The sequence below is a fragment of the Camelina sativa genome, chromosome 8 (assembly GCF_030686135.1).
Source record: "Camelina sativa cultivar CO46 ecotype springtype chromosome 8, ASM3068613v1".
Taxonomy (NCBI): domain Eukaryota; kingdom Viridiplantae; phylum Streptophyta; class Magnoliopsida; order Brassicales; family Brassicaceae; genus Camelina; species Camelina sativa.
The window spans coordinates 14132681-14150753 of record NC_141887.1 but is presented as its reverse complement, the minus strand read 5'-3'; the positions used below and the strand labels follow the sequence as shown (position 1 = coordinate 14150753).

The window sequence follows — 18073 nt, the reverse complement described above, 5'->3', positions numbered from 1 at the left end:
TAAATGCAAACAGAACAGACAAATTAAAGCTATAATGAAACTAGAACAGAAATAGACACTATGCTGATGAACTAATGCAAGACAAGTAATGAACAGAAAACTAAGTGAATACAATGGAAATGAAACAGGAATGAAACAAGACAATCACAAATCATAAACACAAGTTCTGGGGACGAACTCGAGCAGCACTCGACCGAGTGTAGGTCGAGTACAGGGTCGAGCTAGACTAAACGTGAAAACAGAGCAACACAAGAAAAACAGAGCAATGCAAAAACGAATCAAACAACAAGCAAGCAATGATATTTAGACTAAGATATTAATAAACAAAGAAGGCCTTGAGGAGGGATTCATGGGCTGAACTAATCATTGTGGTTATCTAACTTGGTCAACAAATCTCAAGCAAACTTTGAGCTGATCTCTAGACATACTATTCTAAGACATGTTTAATCCACTCTCATGGCAAGAAACAATCAAACCTATGCATTTCTAGACTTGTTCTCACAAAGTAAAGAATCTACACAAGCAGGCATTAAGCAATACATCTCAAACCAAACAAGACCTCTAATCTCTTAGCAAGCCTAATGGTAAGCTCTAGATCTAGCCTTATCTATGCTCCTTAGCCATTGGTGTGATGCTAAGATGCTTGAAATCAAACCCTACCTTCTCAGATATAGGATCAGCATTAAGAACATCTAGCCTAGAAGAGATCTACAACAATCAAGCTTGACCAAATCAAATAAACCACAAGATCAACCCAGCCGAACCCATCCTCAAGGTCCTAAACAAACTACTCACAAGAACACATGGTGAAATAAGTCAAAAACCCAGAAAATATTGAAACTTGCATCATTAGAAAGATGAAACAGAGATCTACAATATTGATGAAGAAACAAAACTCGAAATCTTAATATTTTGAAAGTTATGAAACAAACAAAATACAAGAATCTAGTCTTTCTTTCTTAAACAAGTACAAAATCTAAAATAAAAGAAAGTGCAAAAGGAATAAATCTAAAAAAGGTAAAAACTAGGTTTTAGACTCTCTAAAAAGCTGGACTCTTTGGTGGCTGCAGGTACAAGGGCCTTATATAGGAGATGAGGTGGAAGCCCTAAAAATACAAAAAGTCAAAGCAGTCAACGGTTCGGTCAACTCGACCAGTGCTCGGTCGAGTGGCTGGTCGAGCTGGCTTCTCTCGTGCATTCTCCACTCGGTCGAGTCCTTCTCAGCACACGGTCGAGTGTCTGGTCGAGTGTGCGGTCAAGTTGGACTCCGGACCTTGATTCTACAGCCTTAACTCTCTTGTTTTCTCCTCAGGATTGCTTCACTTCTCCTCAGCATTGCTTCCATGCTCCTTAAGCTCCAAAATCACCTGTTTATGCATGAAAAGATGCAAATGCAATGCAACTATACTCTAATGCATGATTAGTCCTAAAGCTACACAATAATGGCCTAAATGGATAGCAAAAGATGCAAAAGTTGTGAATAAACTAAGGGAAAACAAGGTAAAATATATGAACATCAAAGACACAAGATATGTTTCAGTTGAAGAAATGCTTGCCACATTTTTGTTCATCGTTGGTCAAAATTCAAGATATGTTTCAGCTGAAACTAGATTTCAGAGATCAAGATTTTCAATAAGTAAGAGCTTTAACACAATTCTGAAGGTGTTAAAAGCACTTGCTCCAAAGTATATGGCTAAACCTGCGCTTGCAGTGCCGACAAAAATAAAAGATAGCACACGATTTTATCCTTATTTTAAGGTATGAGATTGTTTTCTTCTCCTTGTTTTCTAGTATTTCAAAAAGCTATATGGCTAGCTAATTTTGTGTTTCTATTTTCCTTATGATTGTATAGGGGCTATTGATGGAACTCATATCCCCGCAATGATAACAGGCCAAGACTCGTCTAGCTACCATAATCGAAAAGGACAATTATCGCAAAATGTGTTAGCTGCATGTAATTTTGATTTAGAATTTACATATGTTCTTAGCGGTTGGGAAGGTTCAGCTCACAACGCAAAGGTACTAAACGATGCTTTAACTAGAAACACCAACAAATTAATAGTTCGAGAAGGTATGTCATTACATTATAATAAAACTAATATTCTTTGTTATTAATTTTTAAGTTATCTCACTTATATTTTTATAACTTTAAAATTGTAGGAAAATATTATTTAGTTGATTGTGGATTCGCCAATCGTCGTCAATTTTTAGCTCCATTCCGAAGTACTCGCTATCATCTCCAAGACTTTAGGGGACAAGGAAAAGATCCTGTAACTGCAAATGAGTTGTTTAACCATCGTCACTCTAGCTTACGAAACGTAGTAGAGAGGATTTTTGGCATCTTCAAGTCAAGATTTCTCGTCTTCAAATATGCACCACCCTTTCCATATAAGACGCAAGTAGAGTTAGTACTTGCTTGTGTTGTTTTACATAATTATCTTCGTCAAGAATGTCGTTCAGACTTGTTTGAAGATGTTAGAAATGCAGAAGGAACTGACGCTGATGAAAGAGTTGATGATGGGAATAATGAAGAAGAACAACTTCATGGTACTCAAAACCAACAAAGAGTGCATGCTAATAACTGGAGAGCAACTATAGCGGAAAACATGTGGACAAATGCTATAAATATGGGATCATGATGCAATACTATTGTGCTTTATATTAGATTGTTTTCATTCTTTCAGTTGATTTATTATTTTTTATCCAATACTTTTTATTGAGAAATGATTTGTCTCCTTTTAACTACAATGTCTATGTTTATCTTCTTAAATTAACCAAAATGTGATCGAGTGAAATGTGATTATTCACATGACGTTGAGTCAAGCTGTTATTTTTTTCTTTCCTTTCTATATTCTAAAATCACCTAAAATTTATAATCAAATCTCACCAAATCCCAAAACCCAAATCTCAAAAAAATCTGTCAAAATATCAAAATCTCCCAAAATTACACTCAAATTTCCTAAAATAAATATTAAAATCCCAGCAAATCTCCTAAAATATCAAATTCAATACACCCTCGTAAGACTAAGATACACGATGTGATCGAGTAAGAGATCAGATAACAAGAAAGTAAGAACAATTCAAGAACAAATCGAGATGCCACATGATGCTGGTGATCAAGTACCTGGTCTGGTTGGTGGTCGAGTTAATATTAAAACTGTACACAATCAAAATACGAAAGCTCCTAAGGATGGGGTAATTGGTTCATAAGTATTCCTAATCAACCTAGAATGTTTTATAAGCCTCAAGCAATCTGTTCCATAGACAATGAATTTCTAATCCTTGTTAATCCACCTCTTGGTAGAAACAATCAACCCTAATCACTTTCTTACCCAACTCTCGTTGGAGAAACATGACCAAAAAAGAATTAAAATCCAATTCATTATTTTCAATAAATTCCTTACTCATCCAATCTCTTAGGCTAAGTGAATAAATCAATAGCATTAGTTGGTTCAGGCATTTCATCGAACACCTCTCTGTGCAGAAATGCCTAAATTCTAATCCCAACCTATCGGTTCGAAACTAGCATTAAGATCACTAATCCAGAAGGGAAATTTAATTAAAAAAAAAATCAATCTAAAACATCCTACTCGATTAAGAACACTTACTAGCATATCCCATCCCTAGAAATTTTGGTTCACTACTCAGATCTCATCGCAAATGACATAAACACAGAAACGAACAGGAATTGCATAGAATAAAAGTGGATGATGTATTGAAAAGAAGCATAATGTAATACAGAATCAAGGTAAAAGAGTTACAAAAACAAAAAAAATAAGAAATCCTAACAAACCATGTAAGAATGTAAAATCGGCTCTCTATCTCTCTCAGTGGCTCTCGTTCTCTGTCTCGGGGGTTGTGGCTGTCGAAATTAGGAAAGGTTTTATATATGGAAACCGCTTGACCTAGCCGCACATCTATCATTTGAAGTCCTACCTGAGGCTAGGGTCGAACACCTCTTGTGCTTAGCTTCACTAGTTCGGGTTAAGGCCTCAATTTGTTTTTCTGCACGATCACACCTTTGGGTACATGTTCGGGTGACTCCTCATTCTTGCTCTTTTTAATCTCCAAATCACATGTTTTCATCCAAAATGCAACAATGTAGCAATACAACACCCTAAACAACCTAAATGCAAATATCTAAGGTTAATGACCTAAAAATGCTAAAGTTAGACTTTAGACAATGCAAAACATGACTAAGAAGAGGCCTAAAAAGGTGTAAAATAGAGAGATATCAATAGCTGTGTTCATTTTTTGCGGTGTCACATGTTAATTGTACTTGCTTTCTGGCACCACCTGTCAATTTATGATTGCACAGTTTAATCCACGTTCTATTAGGTTTTTTCAAATTTTCCATTTCTTACTATAGAAAGAGAAGAAGAATCTTAGGTTGTAGAATTCGTGATTATGGGTAACTGTTAGGATTTGTGGGTCATGTGAGTATTAGGATTCCTAAAATTAAGATTCAACTTTGAATTCAAGATTTTAAGATTCAATTCATCACTACAAAATCAGTATAACTGTTAACATGCTTATGACTATGAAGATCATATTCTTGGTACTATAATGTATTAAGTTGTACCGAATTAAAAAAACAGTTCAAATAATCAAACCATGTGAATTTGTTAAAGTTGTACACAAAAGAAATTAATATCTTTTTGTTTGCCTCCCAAGACTTGAGTTCTCTCTCCCAAGTTCATTTGATTTCTTGTGAGTTCTCCCTCCCAAAAAGGTATATATGAAGATCTTGAATGTCATGTTATAACTCGATTGGACTGGAGAACATATTCAAAGGTTGAATTGCTTCGGTTTCTCCCACAAAATCTTTAGTTTCCTCCATGAATTCATGCAATCCATATCAAGTTGTATCTTTTGGTTTTGGGAAATTTTAAAATATAAAACTAGAATAGTTGTACTAAGTTTTTAAATGTAAGAGTTGATTTCTCTGTATCTATATATGTGGAAGATGAAGAGAAAGAGTTGATTTCTCTATTGTGTTGTGTGAAAAAGGAGAAATTTTTAAATGTAACAAAAAAAAATCTGCCAAAAGAATTCTTTTTAAACTCGGACCGGCCGGCCGAAGCAGTCTAACTGTGAATCAGCAGATCTTTTTGTCCGAGTAACTACTAAACACTCAACAAAAACCGGCTAAAACTTGCATACCATAGTTCAACCGGTGGAGTGAGTAAAACCGAATCAACAATTTATAGCATTACATGTGGGCTTGATCTGTGCTGTAAGGGGGATACTGATATTTACTAAACATAATGGGGGTTTTAATTACTACATACACTCTGCTAGGAACTTCATAATTTTTAAACCCCTTGTTTTCTTCATAGTTTGTCAAATTAGATTAGAAAATATTCTATGTTGTTTGGTGGAGGATAATATTTGTTTTATTACAAATGGAATTTGTTAATTAGAAATCTCTTTTTGTTTGTCAAAAAAAAAAACTCTTACTAATAAAAAATTAATTTTGTTCGATTTAGTTTTCTTTTTATTTTAATTAGGAATGTCTTGTTTATATATGCAATGATAATTTTGGGGATGTATTCAACTTAACATTTCAAGTGATTTGTGTAAAATTTACAAATCATATGTTATTCAATCATGGATTTTTCAAATTCTATTAAAATCTACTGTTATTGAACTGATGATTTAAAAATCTACTTTAAAATTCACTGGTATTAAACTGATGATTTAAAAATTTACTTTAAAATCAACTGTTATTTAAAACAGTTTGTGAATTTAGATTTTAATGATATTTAGAGATTCTGGAGGATTTCAGAGGATTTGTTTAATTAAAAATACAGAAATCCAAATCTCATGTTTTTAAGTGAGATTTGAAAGAATTTTACAATAAATTATACCAATTTCCCTAAAATCATCAAAATCATTTAAAATTTCATAAAAATTCAAATCACTTGGAATATTAGACTGAATACACCCCTAATATTTTATCTTATAAAGAAGTAGTTAATTCATTGATGCGCGGTCGGTTCTAGTTGAACCAATGACCCGATGATGCAAAGCCGAAGATATTCCGGTTGGGGTCGAGTTTAAATACATTGGCCAAAACCAAAAGTAATATAATTTTTAGTGTCTTAGTGAATATAACCCAATAACAATAGATCTGGATATGTGATGATCCGATTAATGTTGATCGGATTATGTATTTGTGAAGCCTTTTACTGTTTTTTTTCGTTTTAAAAAATATATTTTCTGAAGGAGAGTAATAGGAACTTTTTTTCTGTTGGGAGTCCTCTCAGGGCATCTTTATCAGTAATGCTCAAATGAATGTCTTTTTTTTTTTTTTTTTTTGTCAAATGCTCAAATGAATGTCTTAAATTTTAAATACTATTAAAAATAATACTAATTTAATTTTAGATCTCTACTAACTTGTGTTTATTTTTTCTCTTCCCAGTAGTCATCCTTAACTATGGGTGTCTTCACCGTGTATAATATAATTTATATCAAAAATGTATTTTTAGAAGACTTAAAACATTAACCACAAGACTTAAAACAGAACCAAAATAAGAGGTAAATCAAGACTGATTGAGGACTAAACACAATAATAGAGAAGAACTAAGCGGAATCGGAGAAGAACTAAGTGGAATCGGAGAAGAACTAAAACGATGAGGAGAGATCAATTTTCTACTCGATTTTGAAAAATCAATTAATGCTTTCGTCCTTTCCTTTGTTTCAAAAGAGAGAGAAGCAAATGAAAATGAAGAAAAAAGAAAAAAACAAAAAAAGCAAACGCAACCAATGGATTTTTGAAACGTTAAGGCTTTCTCCAACGGGAAGTTGGTTTTAAAGGGGGATTTAACTTAACAGAAGAAAAAAAAATCAAAAGAAAAGAAAAAAATTAAGAGGACCTCTTATTTAGGGAATGACGTCCTATTTTTCCTTCGGAACTATCATATCGTACCAGATTCACATCAAACTTTAATCTCGTTCTATATCTCCCACAAACTTAGCTGATCTACCTATTTCTCTCTGAATTGATAGTTTTATTGCTATTTCTCCCTCGGACTAAAACTTATATCTAATTCTCCTTAAATATGATTTGTATGGTTTATTGTTGGTTTAATATTTACTTATCCAACTAACAAATCCTACTAACCAAATTAAACCTTACTTGAACCCGATTTTAAAATTAAACTCATTAAACCAGGCGAAGGAAACAAAAAATTTAACCAAAATAAAAAAAAAAAAACAGAAAAAGCTTGAACAAAAAAAAACAATTGAGATATCCGATCTCACCCAAAAAAAAGTTAAATTCTTTAGAACTAATCCAAAGTGAGTGAAATCTCAATCTCTCTTCCCGTCCGTATTGGCTCTATCTCTCTCTCTCACTCACTCCCTCATCATCTCTCTAAGATTTCAAATTCAGCTCAAATTTCTTCATTTGGTGTGTGAAAATTTTCCTATATTCATCGCTCACCATTGCTGCTCTCGGTTCTTGGCCCTCTCACGGTTCAGAGGTAGTGACTGTAATCGATTTTAATATTAGGTTTTGTGGTTTGTTGAGCTTGAACCGCATCAAGACATGATTTTAATATTAGGTTTTGTGATTTACTGTAATTCTCTTTTTTTACACGACGTTCCACTTTGGATAGAACCAGATCGGAGAACGCCGGCGTCGAAGTACATCGATCGAAGAACACCGACCGTCGTCTCTTCCACTGCCACCGTTGCTGAAGTTAAAAGTATTTGGGGATTTGGTTTTTAGTTTTAATTTGGTGTAAATTAGGTTTCGATTCAATCAGCTCTGTTCATTGTATTTGATTATCTCTCACATGTTTCAATCAGCTCGGTACTATTTCAAATTATGATCTATTTGATGTGAAATCGAAACTATTGAGTTCTCATCTCTTTAGAACTTAGCTTGACCTTGTTGTATTATGAGCTAACATCTGATTTTGAGTGCTGTGTGAAGCATGAAGCTTGATTCGTTGCTCTTTGGAATCATTTGTTCTTAGATATATTTTATGCATATGATTTTGAGTGATATAAGAATTCTTTTGTTGTGGATATTTTTTTAGCTTGAAGAACCGGGTGAAGAAGAAGAAGATCTTGGATCAGATTGTTTACGGTCGGGTCAAGTTTTTAATGTTTGTCTGATTTAAAAAATTGGTTTTATACCGGATTTGCATCGGTTTTATTAGATTTAGTTAATAAACTGTTTAAACCAAAAAAATTGGAGAAATAGCAATAGAACCATCAATTCAGGGAGAAATAGGTGGAACACCTAAGTTTGTGGGAAATATAAAATGAGATCAAATTTCAATGTGAATCTGGTACGATATTACAGTTCCGAAGGGGAAATAGGAATTACTTCCCTTATTTAGTATACTGGATTTGATAATAAAAGACTGTATGTGTCATGTTTTTATTGGGCATACCGAGTAACGAAGAAATTTTTTTTTGGATGGTCGATCGTTTTTTGGTTACTCTGATTCTTATCTAGACCCGTCGGCTTCTACCTCTCCCCCAATCGATCAGCCATTTCTGCTTCTTCTTCTGTTTTCTCTCCTCGACATTTCAGCTCCGAATCAGGTGATTTTATAGTTTAAACAAACGTTTTCAGATCTCAGGCTTGGGAACTCTATAGAATGGTGGGATTGTAGAACCACTTCACCATGGATTTTAGAGGATAGACTTAAATCTGTGTTAATCTCTTAGATTGAAGATTCTGTCTACTTATTTGCTGCGATTTTGTTGTTGTTTCCCCTACTCTATTGGATGATAAATGATTGCTTATTACGGTTTGTATGTTGCAGTAGAGACTCCTGCGAAGAAGAAGGTGGAGGATGTAATGCCTATTGCTACTGGACATGAGAAGGAGGAACTTGAAGCTGAAATGGAGGTGATTCCTTTTTTTTTTTTTTTTTTTTTTTATCTAATGCTATTTTAAGATCTGAGTATGATACACATCTGTTTTGCTGCAACTCCACTCGTGATCATCACTTTCACTTCTCTGATAATTTTCTGGCATCAAAATGGAGTATATATGTGTGCTTGATAGTAATCTCCAGTTAAGAAAAATAAAAATTTGACTTTGTCATTGTTTTCTTGGGATAGGAAAGGAGGCTGCTTGATATTGACTTCCCTGAAGGTCCTTTTGGCACTAAGGTAAGTTTCTGTAACCAGACATAGATATGCCGTGACTCCACATTGAATTCCTTGACATTATATTTACTGCCTAGTTTACACCTTTTCATTGTTTTTAGGCATGTTATAGATTTTCTGTTCATCACTAAATCTCGGGGTATAAGTGAAACAAACCAAGGATACTTCACTTGAATCGACTATAATGTAATCCAATTTAGCTGTTTCAATTACCTCAAATAACCAGGATAAACATACTGAAATTTATTTTTTCATCAAAGTTGAATGGAGTCCAGTTGGTTACTCTGATTCTGCTAATTGATTTAGATTCCATGTGCTATTTTGTTGAATTTTTGGTCTTTTATAAGCTGGAGTTGTGCATTTTGCTTCTTGTTGGTTTCTTAATTTGGAATATTGACGATGATGGTGATACTGATGCATTATGACAGTGATGGTGATACTGATGCATCTCCCAAGGTACTGCCTTCGAGTCATGTGGTTCAGGAACTGGAAGAAGGGTTCTCTATGAATCTTCCAAGATTCTTGCTCAGAAAATGACTGTCGCTGTAAGTTTAAGTAACCTTGTTCCTTTGTGTATAATGACCCGGACAACTTGGGATACTGCTGTTTCTTATGATTGGATTCTATTTTAGGCTCTGAAATATCTCATCCTATGCACAAGATGTGTGTGAGCTCGGTTAGCTTTGTAGAACCGTTCCTCCCATTTCATAACCATGCCAAGATGCTGGTTGTTTAGTGTTAGCGAACTCCTTTTGGTTCAAAGTCTTGATCCTTTCTTCATGTATTTTGATATGACTCAATACGTCTTCTTTGTCCGCTTCATCAAAGCTTCGATGTATGATCCAGAAGTGAATCTAATTTTGCTTAACTTTGGGAAAGTGACTTACTTTGGTTTTGATGGTTGTATCATGTAGATGGAGAATATGGTACACTATCTTGCTGAATTGGGGATGATGCATTACGACACCTTGATGTTCTGTCCCTCCATGCTTGCTGCTTCAGCTGTTTACACAGCAAGATGCTCACACAGCTGCTTCTAATGCTTATCCTGAAAATTGATCTGACATTGTTTTGTTTTGGACAACTTTGGCATGTTTTCATTTTTGTTTCAAGGCAGACTGCATTTCTTTGTTTTACACATTTTTCATGATGGAAAAATTTAAATTTCAGAAAACTATATTTTAAAAAATAAGAGACTCAAAATTATATCTCCAATGTATCCCACCATTGAATGCCATAATTTTAATTAGGAGATCAAAGATTCTTATTTTTAAAACAGTACATAATATATTTATTAAAAATTCAAACAGTAAATAAGAGAATAAGAGGCTCAAAATTAAAACCCAATGAAAATGCCATAAGGTCTTTCACTGTTTAAAATCATCTGCCCAGAGACACAAATCTCAGAAAAATAATCATTAAAACTTTTTTTTTTTATTATTATTAAAAAACTAAAAGACATCCCAAAGTATATGGCAATGCTCTCAGAATTTGACCCGATTCGTTCGGTATGTTAATAAAGATCATAGATCCCTATCATTTTAATTGTTATCTCGTCTGGTGTTGTTGATGCGATTCATCTGAAAGAAGATGAGTATGGTGGATACGATTGTTCCCGGAGACATGGCTTGTTTGGATGCAGATTTATTGCAGCTTCAAGAGATGTCTTCGTTTGTACTAACTTCGAAACCTGGATTCACTCAGAAGCTCTTTGACCAGTGGCTTTCTCTTCCTGAAGCTCATCGACAGGTATCTGAGCTCTGTTTCTGCTTTATTTGGGTTTTGAATTGCTTAAGGTTGGTGTAAAGTTCAAATCTTTTGACAGTGTTAATTATGCAGTAGTGAAAGTTACAATGATGTGCTTATGTTCTGCTTGATAGTGTTAGTTATGCAGTAGTGAGAGTTGCAATGATGCTTAGGTTGCCTAATTACTCTGTGCTGTTGAAGATTGCTGTAAAGTTCGAATCTTTGATAGTGTGAGTTATGAGTTATTTCCTTATTGTGTTATTTGAGTTTTACAATGATGCTTAGGTTACTCTGTGATGTTAAAGATTGGTGTAAAGTTTGACTTTTGTTGTTGTTGTTAGTTATGCAGTATGTTCTTGTTTGATTGTGTGAGTATTACAATGATGCGTAGATTACTGTGATTTGGTTTCTAAATTACTCTATTCACTGGAATCTGAAGTCTAAAGCTTTGGTTCTTTTTTCTTCTCGTTGCCTAATCGGTTTATATATAGATTGCATCATTGCTCAAGGATGCTATAGGTGGAGCTCCTATAAATGCAACTGGAAGTTCATCTGGTTCAAATTCTGCCACGACTAATTCTATACCATCTATGTTTCCTGCGGGAAGTGCTCCTCCACTTTCGCCAAGGAGTTGTGGTTCACCGCGTACAACGAAACAAAGAGGCCCTTCTAACTTAGGTTCTTCCCTGAAAGTCGTCAGTGAGCCTGTTAGAGAGCCAATGCCTCAGGTTTTGAACATAGGTTCTTCTGCAAGTTTTGATAAGTGCATTCTTTTTTCCTCCTTTCTATACTAATGGAGTAAGAACACTTACTTTAAACTTGAAATGACTGTAGTTTTATTTCAAAAATGGCCGCCCACCACCAAGCGAGATGAGAGAGCAATGCATGTTTAGAATCAATCACTTTTTCTATGGTCACATGGATGGACTACAGATACAAGGTAAGAAGTCATAGTTTTTCCAATATTTATAGTGACATTTATCTGAAATTTCTCACTAACTTTTACCCTTTCCAATACACAGAATTCAAATTAGTCACCAGAGAAATCTGCAAGCTCCCATCATTCTTCTCCACTTCACTTTTCAGGAAGATCGATGTCAATAATTCAGGTTTTGTTACTAGGTGTGTGATGCCATGCTTTTTGTTTTGTGGATTCTCATGAGTGCATAGTTTGGAACGTACTTCAAGCTTCCTGCTTATTTTATAGTTACTCTTGTCACATGTTTAGCGATCACTATATTGTAAAAACCAGTATAACATTTATGAGTGTTTGATTATGCAGAGAAGCATTTATTGATTATTGGGTAAACGGGAACATGTTGATAATGGATACAACGACCCAAATCTTCAAGATATTAAAGCAGAAAGATCAGAGCTACATTGTCAAGGTAATTTTCTTTTGGTTTGCATATCAAGTCATGAGAGCTGAGTTAATTTCCTAATCTACTTGCTCGTGTGTTTGCACTATTAATTCGCAACATTCTTTTCCTGGCAGGATGATTTCAAACCACTACTTAAAGAACTGTTGGCGACACATCCTGGGCTAGGGTTCCTGCAAACCACACCTGAATTCCAAGAAAGATATGGTGAGGTTTTACCTTCATGTAGAGTTTAGTCAGTAGCCACAGAATCACACTAGTTATATAAGAAAATAATTTGTATCAATCTGTCAAGTTTTGTCTATCTTATTAAGGAATTTTTTCTTTCTAAAATAGCATTATGAATCATGTGGCAGTTAGATATTGAAATTAAGTAAACTTATTTATTGTTTGCTCTCTTTCCTGTTGGTATTTGCTGCTACTGTTGAAGATGGTGGGAGTCAAAGTCGTCTTTTTAAGGATGCAATTTTGTCTGATACAACTTTTATTTTGATGAGTCAGCTGAAACCGTCACCTACAGAATATTTTACTACATAAATAGATCTGGGAATGGTCGACTTACGTTTAGGGAGCTTAGACGAGGAAACTTAATTGATGCAATGCGACATGCTGACGAAGAAGAAGATATCAACAAAGTGTTGAGGTACTACTAACAAACAGAGTTCATCCTATTGGTTGTATATATGGTTTTGTTTCTCTTTATTTGACGTCAACATTTTTCTATTTATTTTGGCAACTAGATACTTCTCATATGAGCATTTCTATGTCATATACTGCAAGTTCTGGGAGCTGGATACGGATCACGATTTCCTGATTGACAAAGAAAATCTTATGAGATATGGAAACCACGCACTTACTTACCGGATTGTCGACAGAATATTCTCCCAGGTTCTGTCCTAAAAATCTTGAAGATTGTAGTTATATTACATCCATTTGAGAATTCGTCCTCTGTTCAAAGTTTTTATTGCTCTTAAGATGACTGTCATCTTAAAAGTAAAGCATTGGTTCTCAGGTTGCTAGGAAGTTCACTAGCAAAGTTGAAGGGAAGATGGGGTATGAGGACTTTGTGTATTTCATACTCGCAGAAGAAGATAAATCGTCAGAGCCTAGCCTAGAATTTTGGTAAGCTGTGTTATAAGGATCCAAAGTTGCAGACAGATAGCATTTTGAGTGCTTTTGTCTGACTTAAGTATACTTTGGACTAGGTTTAAGTGCATAGACTTGGATGCAAATGAGATTATTACGCGAAATGAGATGCAATTCTTTTATGAAGAGCAGTTGCATCGAATGGAGTGCATGGCGCAAGAAGCTGTTCTTTTTGAGGATATTTTATGTCAGATGATTGATATGATCGGACCAGAGGTTCAACATGATAATTCATTGTTCCCAGTTTTTCTCTGTAACTTCTGCAATTTTGTTTTGTGTTTGATTGTTTCTTGTTTCCTTCCACAGAACGAAAGCCATATAACGCTGCATGACCTGAAGGGCTCAAAGCTCTCTGGAAACGTCTTCAACATCCTTTTTAATCTCAACAAATTTATGGCATTTGAAACACGGGATCCGTTCCTCATACGTCAGGTACTTCATATTTGATATTCTACCTTACTGTTTTCTAGACAGCACATCATGCCTCTTATAACATTTCGAGTTGTCAAAACGGAAACAGGAGCGTGAGAACCCTACATTGACTGAGTGGGACCGTTTTGCACATAGAGAATATATTAGGCTTTCAATGGAAGAAGACGTTGAAGATGCATCCAATGGAAGTGCTGAGGTTTGGGATGAGTCGTCACTGGAGGCTCCCTTCTGAGTTCATAGAGGTAAGTCAATGGAAAATCGCAATCTCACCAGAAGATGAAACCAGTGGAATTGATAAGAAAAATACTAAGAAGTTGAAGGTTGTGTCAAGGTTGTTATCTCATGATATTAGTTAATCATGCAGTCCCTGAGAAGAATCTTTGGAGCTCTCTGGAGAAAGGGAAGTGAAAACCAAGCAAAGTATCCTCTTTGAATACCAAACACTTACCTTGGATTTGTTTTATTTTTCTTTTAACTTCTCTTCATTTGTTAGCTGATTATAGTAGAGTTATATTTATCAAGAATTGTCGTCTAGCTCATCTCTTTACGCCTTCTTCCCCTGTATTTCTTTCACTTTGTTCCATCTCTGGGTTTTTTGTATGTACTTTGTAGTTGTGTTACTTCATTATCTCCCGTTGTGTTGAAAAATTGTGAAAATCAATGCTGTAATTCCTTCATTTAATAGTTTTTTTTGGTTGGTAGGAATCATAGGTTTAATCTCAGGTTTGCTTGTTTTTTATTAAGTGGTAACCCCACAATTATGATGTCATTCTCAAGGTTCTTTTCCTGAATCTGGAAAAGGTTGGTGGTGTCATTGCTAGTGAGAATGTAGTAATGTCTTATTATATGTGGAATTCTTAAGGAACGTGTTTGCTATAAGAAACATCCATTTTGCTCTGTTCAGCTTCTCTTAGGGGGTGTTATAGGTTTATATAATCAGTTTAGTTGGTTTGCGGTTTCTCTGAACTGTTTGTGTACTATTACTAAACCTTCCTTTATTATACTGAGAACTCTTTGTACAACAGATGAAGAAATAAGGATAAGAGTCTTGTTTTGTACATAGCGGAACCGTAAAGTTACCAGAACCTGTCTTTATTAACACTGAGATAACCAGACATGACCTTTCCACCAGTATTTCTCATACCGTCGATAAGGAAACACCAAGTGGAACCCAATGCCCCGACGAAGAAATCAGCTTCGGACGCCATTAAGAAGTTAACCAGAGGATAGTTCGTGCTTATCTCTCTCCCAAGGCTCGCTTCATACTCAGCCATTGATTTATTACCGACTTGTCTCGCAACTTGCGTGTAATAAAATCTCCAGTGAGTATAATCTTTAGTTCGGTCCACAACTTCCTTCATCTCTGTAGAGAGCCAGATCCTGTTGAGATCCGGAAACCGATCTCTGATCTGATCAGCTAAACGCATGTACTCTTCTAAAGCTGCAACTCTCATCTCGCATGCTTTGTCTCCCATCCGCACGTGAACACTCAGCATTGGCCTTGGAATCCACGGCTTGTGATCTGACCACACCTGTTTCTCAATCTCTGTCCTTTGCTTCTTCTTCTTCTTTCTCCAATCTCCAGCAGAGAGTACATTCTCGGCAGCTTCTTTTCCAAACGCAGAGTGTCGAGCAGCGTTCATTAGACCACAAGTGTATTCTGATTGGAATCTCATCAAGTATCTCACTGCTTGTGCTCTCCACCATCTCCTATCCATTTTCCGGTGACTGGGGATTAAACTTCCGTTGATCTCTGTAGTGGGTTTCATATAACTCCAAGCCTTACCCCATAGCTTTGGTATAGGCCCAGCCCAAATCTCCCTTGTGCTGTAGTTTTGTTTCCCTGTGACAATCCCACTCTCCCACGCTTCTCTGTTCTTCGCAATAGCAAACGCTCGTTTCTGACACTCCTCTGATGTTTCTGGTAGAAAATAGCAAGACCAGCTTCCACGGGAAGAACCTGCAAACCAAACAAAGAGTAATACCAAAATCAAACCCATAGTTTGGTTCCCAAAAATCTTCATAAGAAGATTACCCAAGAAGATGTAACTAGCTTGTGATGAAGCTAATATGTTAGCTAAAAGAAAATAGAAAAAAAACACAATAGACATTGTGTACCTTTGCAACCATCGTGATCTGCTCGATTATAATAATTGGCAACGAGCACTCGGCCTTCGTTTAAAGCGATTGCGAGAAGACCAGTCATTCCAGCAATCTGAGCTCCAATTCCGAAACCAGGAAGCGTTTCCCAATCAGCTACAAGGAACTTGAGACTCTTGTTGCCGCAATCCAAAGGATGCTGATGAATCCATATATCTCTTTGCACTCTCCTCGTCAATGGATAGTTCTCTTCATCTCCTCCATTTATCTAAAAACAAGCTTATGACTGTTCATTCAACATAGTAATTCCTTGAAGACAAAGAACAAGAAGGAGAAGAACATACCCAAGAAGGGAATGTCCCATTTGCTATCCATGTATCTAATCGCTCCCTAACTCGTGCCTTAACCTCACAATTCTCCAAATGTGGACCGTTTGGTACATCAGATTTATTCATGCCTAACTTCTTCAAGAAGTCTTCTTCATTTAGTAATAAATTATCCCAAGCAGAGACCAAAAGTTTCACATCATCATCTTCTTCTGTCTCAGCTTGGTTCTTCCATTTCAGTGTACGGTCTATACTTGCAACCATATCTACATACAAGCAAATTTTTCATTACATGAAACAAAACACAACAAGTTACCTAAGATCAAATCTTTGTAAGACTTACTGATGATGTGAGAGGTGGATGAATTACAAGGAGGAATAGCAGAGGAGGATGAGGAGGAGAAGGAGAAGGCGGCGAGTTCGAAGGTGCCAAGAGTTGTTAGAGCAGCTAAGAAAAGTGAAGTGAGACAGATTCCACATAGAAACCCAACTACACAGATTTGACATGGAAATGAATTACCAAGCTTTAGTGCTTTCTCTGAAACCAATCTTTCTAATGACTTCATGCTCACACTACAACTTAAGATTCCTCTATTTTGCTAACTAAGAAAGAACCAAACCCAACTTCCAAGTTTTCGTCTTCTCCTCTTATGTTAGTGAAAATTTTCCCAAAGAAACAAAAGATTTTCTCGGACAATGCTTTGTTTTATAGCCACACTTTACCAAACTATCAACCAGAAATCACATGATATTTCTCTAAATTTTTGTTTCTTTTCTAAGATAAAAAGTTATAAGTTGTGGAAAAAAGGATTGATCAAGATGCTTCGATCACAATATATTTTGTTTCCTTCTTCATTAGTGGTCCATTTTCTCATTTCCTGCAACAGAGAAAAAAATAATAAGAAAGAACATGAGATTATAACTCTCAATAAAACAAGATCAAAACCAAATGTGAGGATAAGAAGAAAACTGATTAAAATCTGACGAACCTAAATTAAAATTTTAGACTTTTTTGCAGCTGAATAAGCAAAAAATGAATATTATTTCAGAAGAAAATGATGAAGAGAAGAAGAGGGTGGAGAAACCCATGAAACGGATTGTTACATAATTATGGAGATATTAAAGGAGAGAAGAGCATAACCGTTGATCGTATCTAAACCTCAATTGTTTTTTTTTTGAAAACATTTTGAACTGTATAAAATCTAGATTCTTTTTTAAAAAAGATTATGAATTATGAATTTCGATGACAAAACGACACTTGGATAATAAAGAAAGAAAGAACAAAATGCCTTTATACCAGCTGGTCTGAAAATGAGGCAGAGAATCATAACACATCCACTGGATACAAGCAAATAATCCACTTGGAGAAGTATATTTATCTATCACGTTTGTTTACTTCTAATTATTTTGTTAAAATTCATGAAATTTACAAGGGAAGGGTGAGAAAAATAGGAAAAGCATTGAGACCCTAATAAAAGCTCAGTTTCTTTAGGACATAGAAGTGACAAGTAAAAGAGTTTGATGTGAGCAAGGATGTGTTTTGTTCTCGTGTTAAAAAAGTAATATTTAATTATTCATTTCGATGTTCGGTGAAGCAATTAACTACGATTCGTATGGCTGACATGATAAAGTAGAAGTGACTTGATTTAAAAGTTTAGTATAGAACACGGAATAATAATGATAATAATTTCTCTTTTTCTTTCTTCTGATACTATCAAGTATCAACAAATTGAATCAAGCCAATTGATCCCTATATTAATTGAGAAAACCACAGTTTAAATTCTAAACTAACCGGCGACGGAAACAGAA

General features: G+C 35.2%; 3 protein-coding genes and 1 non-coding gene across 7 annotated transcripts; 3 read left to right on the top strand and 1 right to left on the bottom strand.

The window, feature by feature from the left end:
- Positions 1 to 1509: 1509 nt before the first annotated feature.
- LOC104709511 (uncharacterized) lies at positions 1510 to 2639 on the top strand. The gene is made up of 3 exons (XM_087461125.1): positions 1510 to 1758; positions 1816 to 2071; positions 2161 to 2639. Exons 1-3 carry the CDS (start codon positions 1510 to 1512, stop codon positions 2637 to 2639), a joined length of 984 nt encoding a protein of 327 aa, XP_087317251.1.
- A 5663-nt stretch (positions 2640 to 8302) lies between these two features.
- LOC104707131 (uncharacterized) lies at positions 8303 to 10409 on the top strand. 2 transcript variants are annotated; one of them, XR_015564285.1, is made up of 5 exons: positions 8303 to 8562; positions 8787 to 8872; positions 9088 to 9138; positions 9564 to 9680; positions 10050 to 10409. It is a non-coding gene; the product is annotated as an uncharacterized LOC104707131 (transcript). The 2 variants fall into 2 exon arrangements; XR_015564286.1 differs by having other exon boundaries at positions 8380 to 8562; positions 8790 to 8872; positions 10050 to 10394.
- A 49-nt stretch (positions 10410 to 10458) lies between these two features.
- LOC147940060 (serine/threonine protein phosphatase 2A regulatory subunit B''beta) lies at positions 10459 to 14515 on the top strand. The gene is made up of 13 exons (XM_087463263.1): positions 10459 to 10884; positions 11373 to 11609; positions 11716 to 11821; positions 11904 to 12003; positions 12164 to 12269; positions 12377 to 12467; positions 12762 to 12903; positions 13001 to 13148; positions 13273 to 13382; positions 13466 to 13622; positions 13713 to 13838; positions 13927 to 14080; positions 14203 to 14515. The coding sequence occupies exons 1-12, from the start codon at positions 10726 to 10728 to the stop codon at positions 14068 to 14070; spliced, it is 1626 nt and encodes a 541-aa protein (XP_087319389.1). The 5' UTR covers positions 10459 to 10725; the 3' UTR covers positions 14071 to 14080; positions 14203 to 14515.
- A 303-nt stretch (positions 14516 to 14818) lies between these two features.
- LOC104709512 (uncharacterized) lies at positions 14819 to 17774 on the bottom strand. 3 transcript variants are annotated; one of them, XM_087463266.1, is made up of 5 exons: positions 17562 to 17774; positions 16608 to 17142; positions 16283 to 16530; positions 15957 to 16206; positions 14819 to 15798 (listed from the first exon to the last, which is right to left on the bottom strand). In XM_087463266.1, exons 2-5 carry the CDS (start codon positions 16828 to 16830, stop codon positions 14915 to 14917), a joined length of 1605 nt encoding a protein of 534 aa, XP_087319392.1. In that variant the 5' UTR covers positions 16831 to 17142; positions 17562 to 17774; the 3' UTR covers positions 14819 to 14914. The 3 variants fall into 3 exon arrangements, with proteins under 3 accessions (XP_087319392.1, XP_087319390.1, XP_087319391.1); XM_087463264.1 differs by having other exon boundaries at positions 17254 to 17582; XM_087463265.1 differs by lacking the exon at positions 17562 to 17774 and adding an exon at positions 17406 to 17528.
- Positions 17775 to 18073: the final 299 nt, after the last annotated feature.

Excerpts from the sequence above, each read along its gene's own strand:
- LOC104709511 (XM_087461125.1), top strand. The coding sequence starts at position 1,510 with ATGAACATCAAAGACACAAGATATGTTTCAGTTGAAGAAATGCTTGCC. Across the intron at positions 1,759-1,815 it reads GATTTTATCCTTATTTTAAG|CTAATTTTGTGTTTCTATTT; the intron begins GTATGAGATTGT and ends CTATATGGCTAG. Across the intron at positions 2,072-2,160 it reads CAAATTAATAGTTCGAGAAG|GAAAATATTATTTAGTTGAT; the intron begins GTATGTCATTAC and ends TTAAAATTGTAG.
- LOC147940060 (XM_087463263.1), top strand. The coding sequence starts at position 10,726 with ATGAGTATGGTGGATACGATTGTTCCCGGAGACATGGCTTGTTTGGAT. Across the intron at positions 12,468-12,761 it reads TGAATTCCAAGAAAGATATG|CTGAAACCGTCACCTACAGA; the intron begins GTGAGGTTTTAC and ends TTGATGAGTCAG. Across the intron at positions 13,839-13,926 it reads ATCCGTTCCTCATACGTCAG|GAGCGTGAGAACCCTACATT; the intron begins GTACTTCATATT and ends AAACGGAAACAG.
- LOC104709512 (XM_087463266.1), bottom strand. The coding sequence starts at position 16,830 with ATGAAGTCATTAGAAAGATTGGTTTCAGAGAAAGCACTAAAGCTTGGT. Across the intron at positions 16,531-16,607 it reads ATCCACCTCTCACATCATCA|ATATGGTTGCAAGTATAGAC; the intron begins GTAAGTCTTACA and ends GCTTGTATGTAG. Across the intron at positions 15,799-15,956 it reads AGATCACGATGGTTGCAAAG|GTTCTTCCCGTGGAAGCTGG; the intron begins GTACACAATGTC and ends TTTGGTTTGCAG.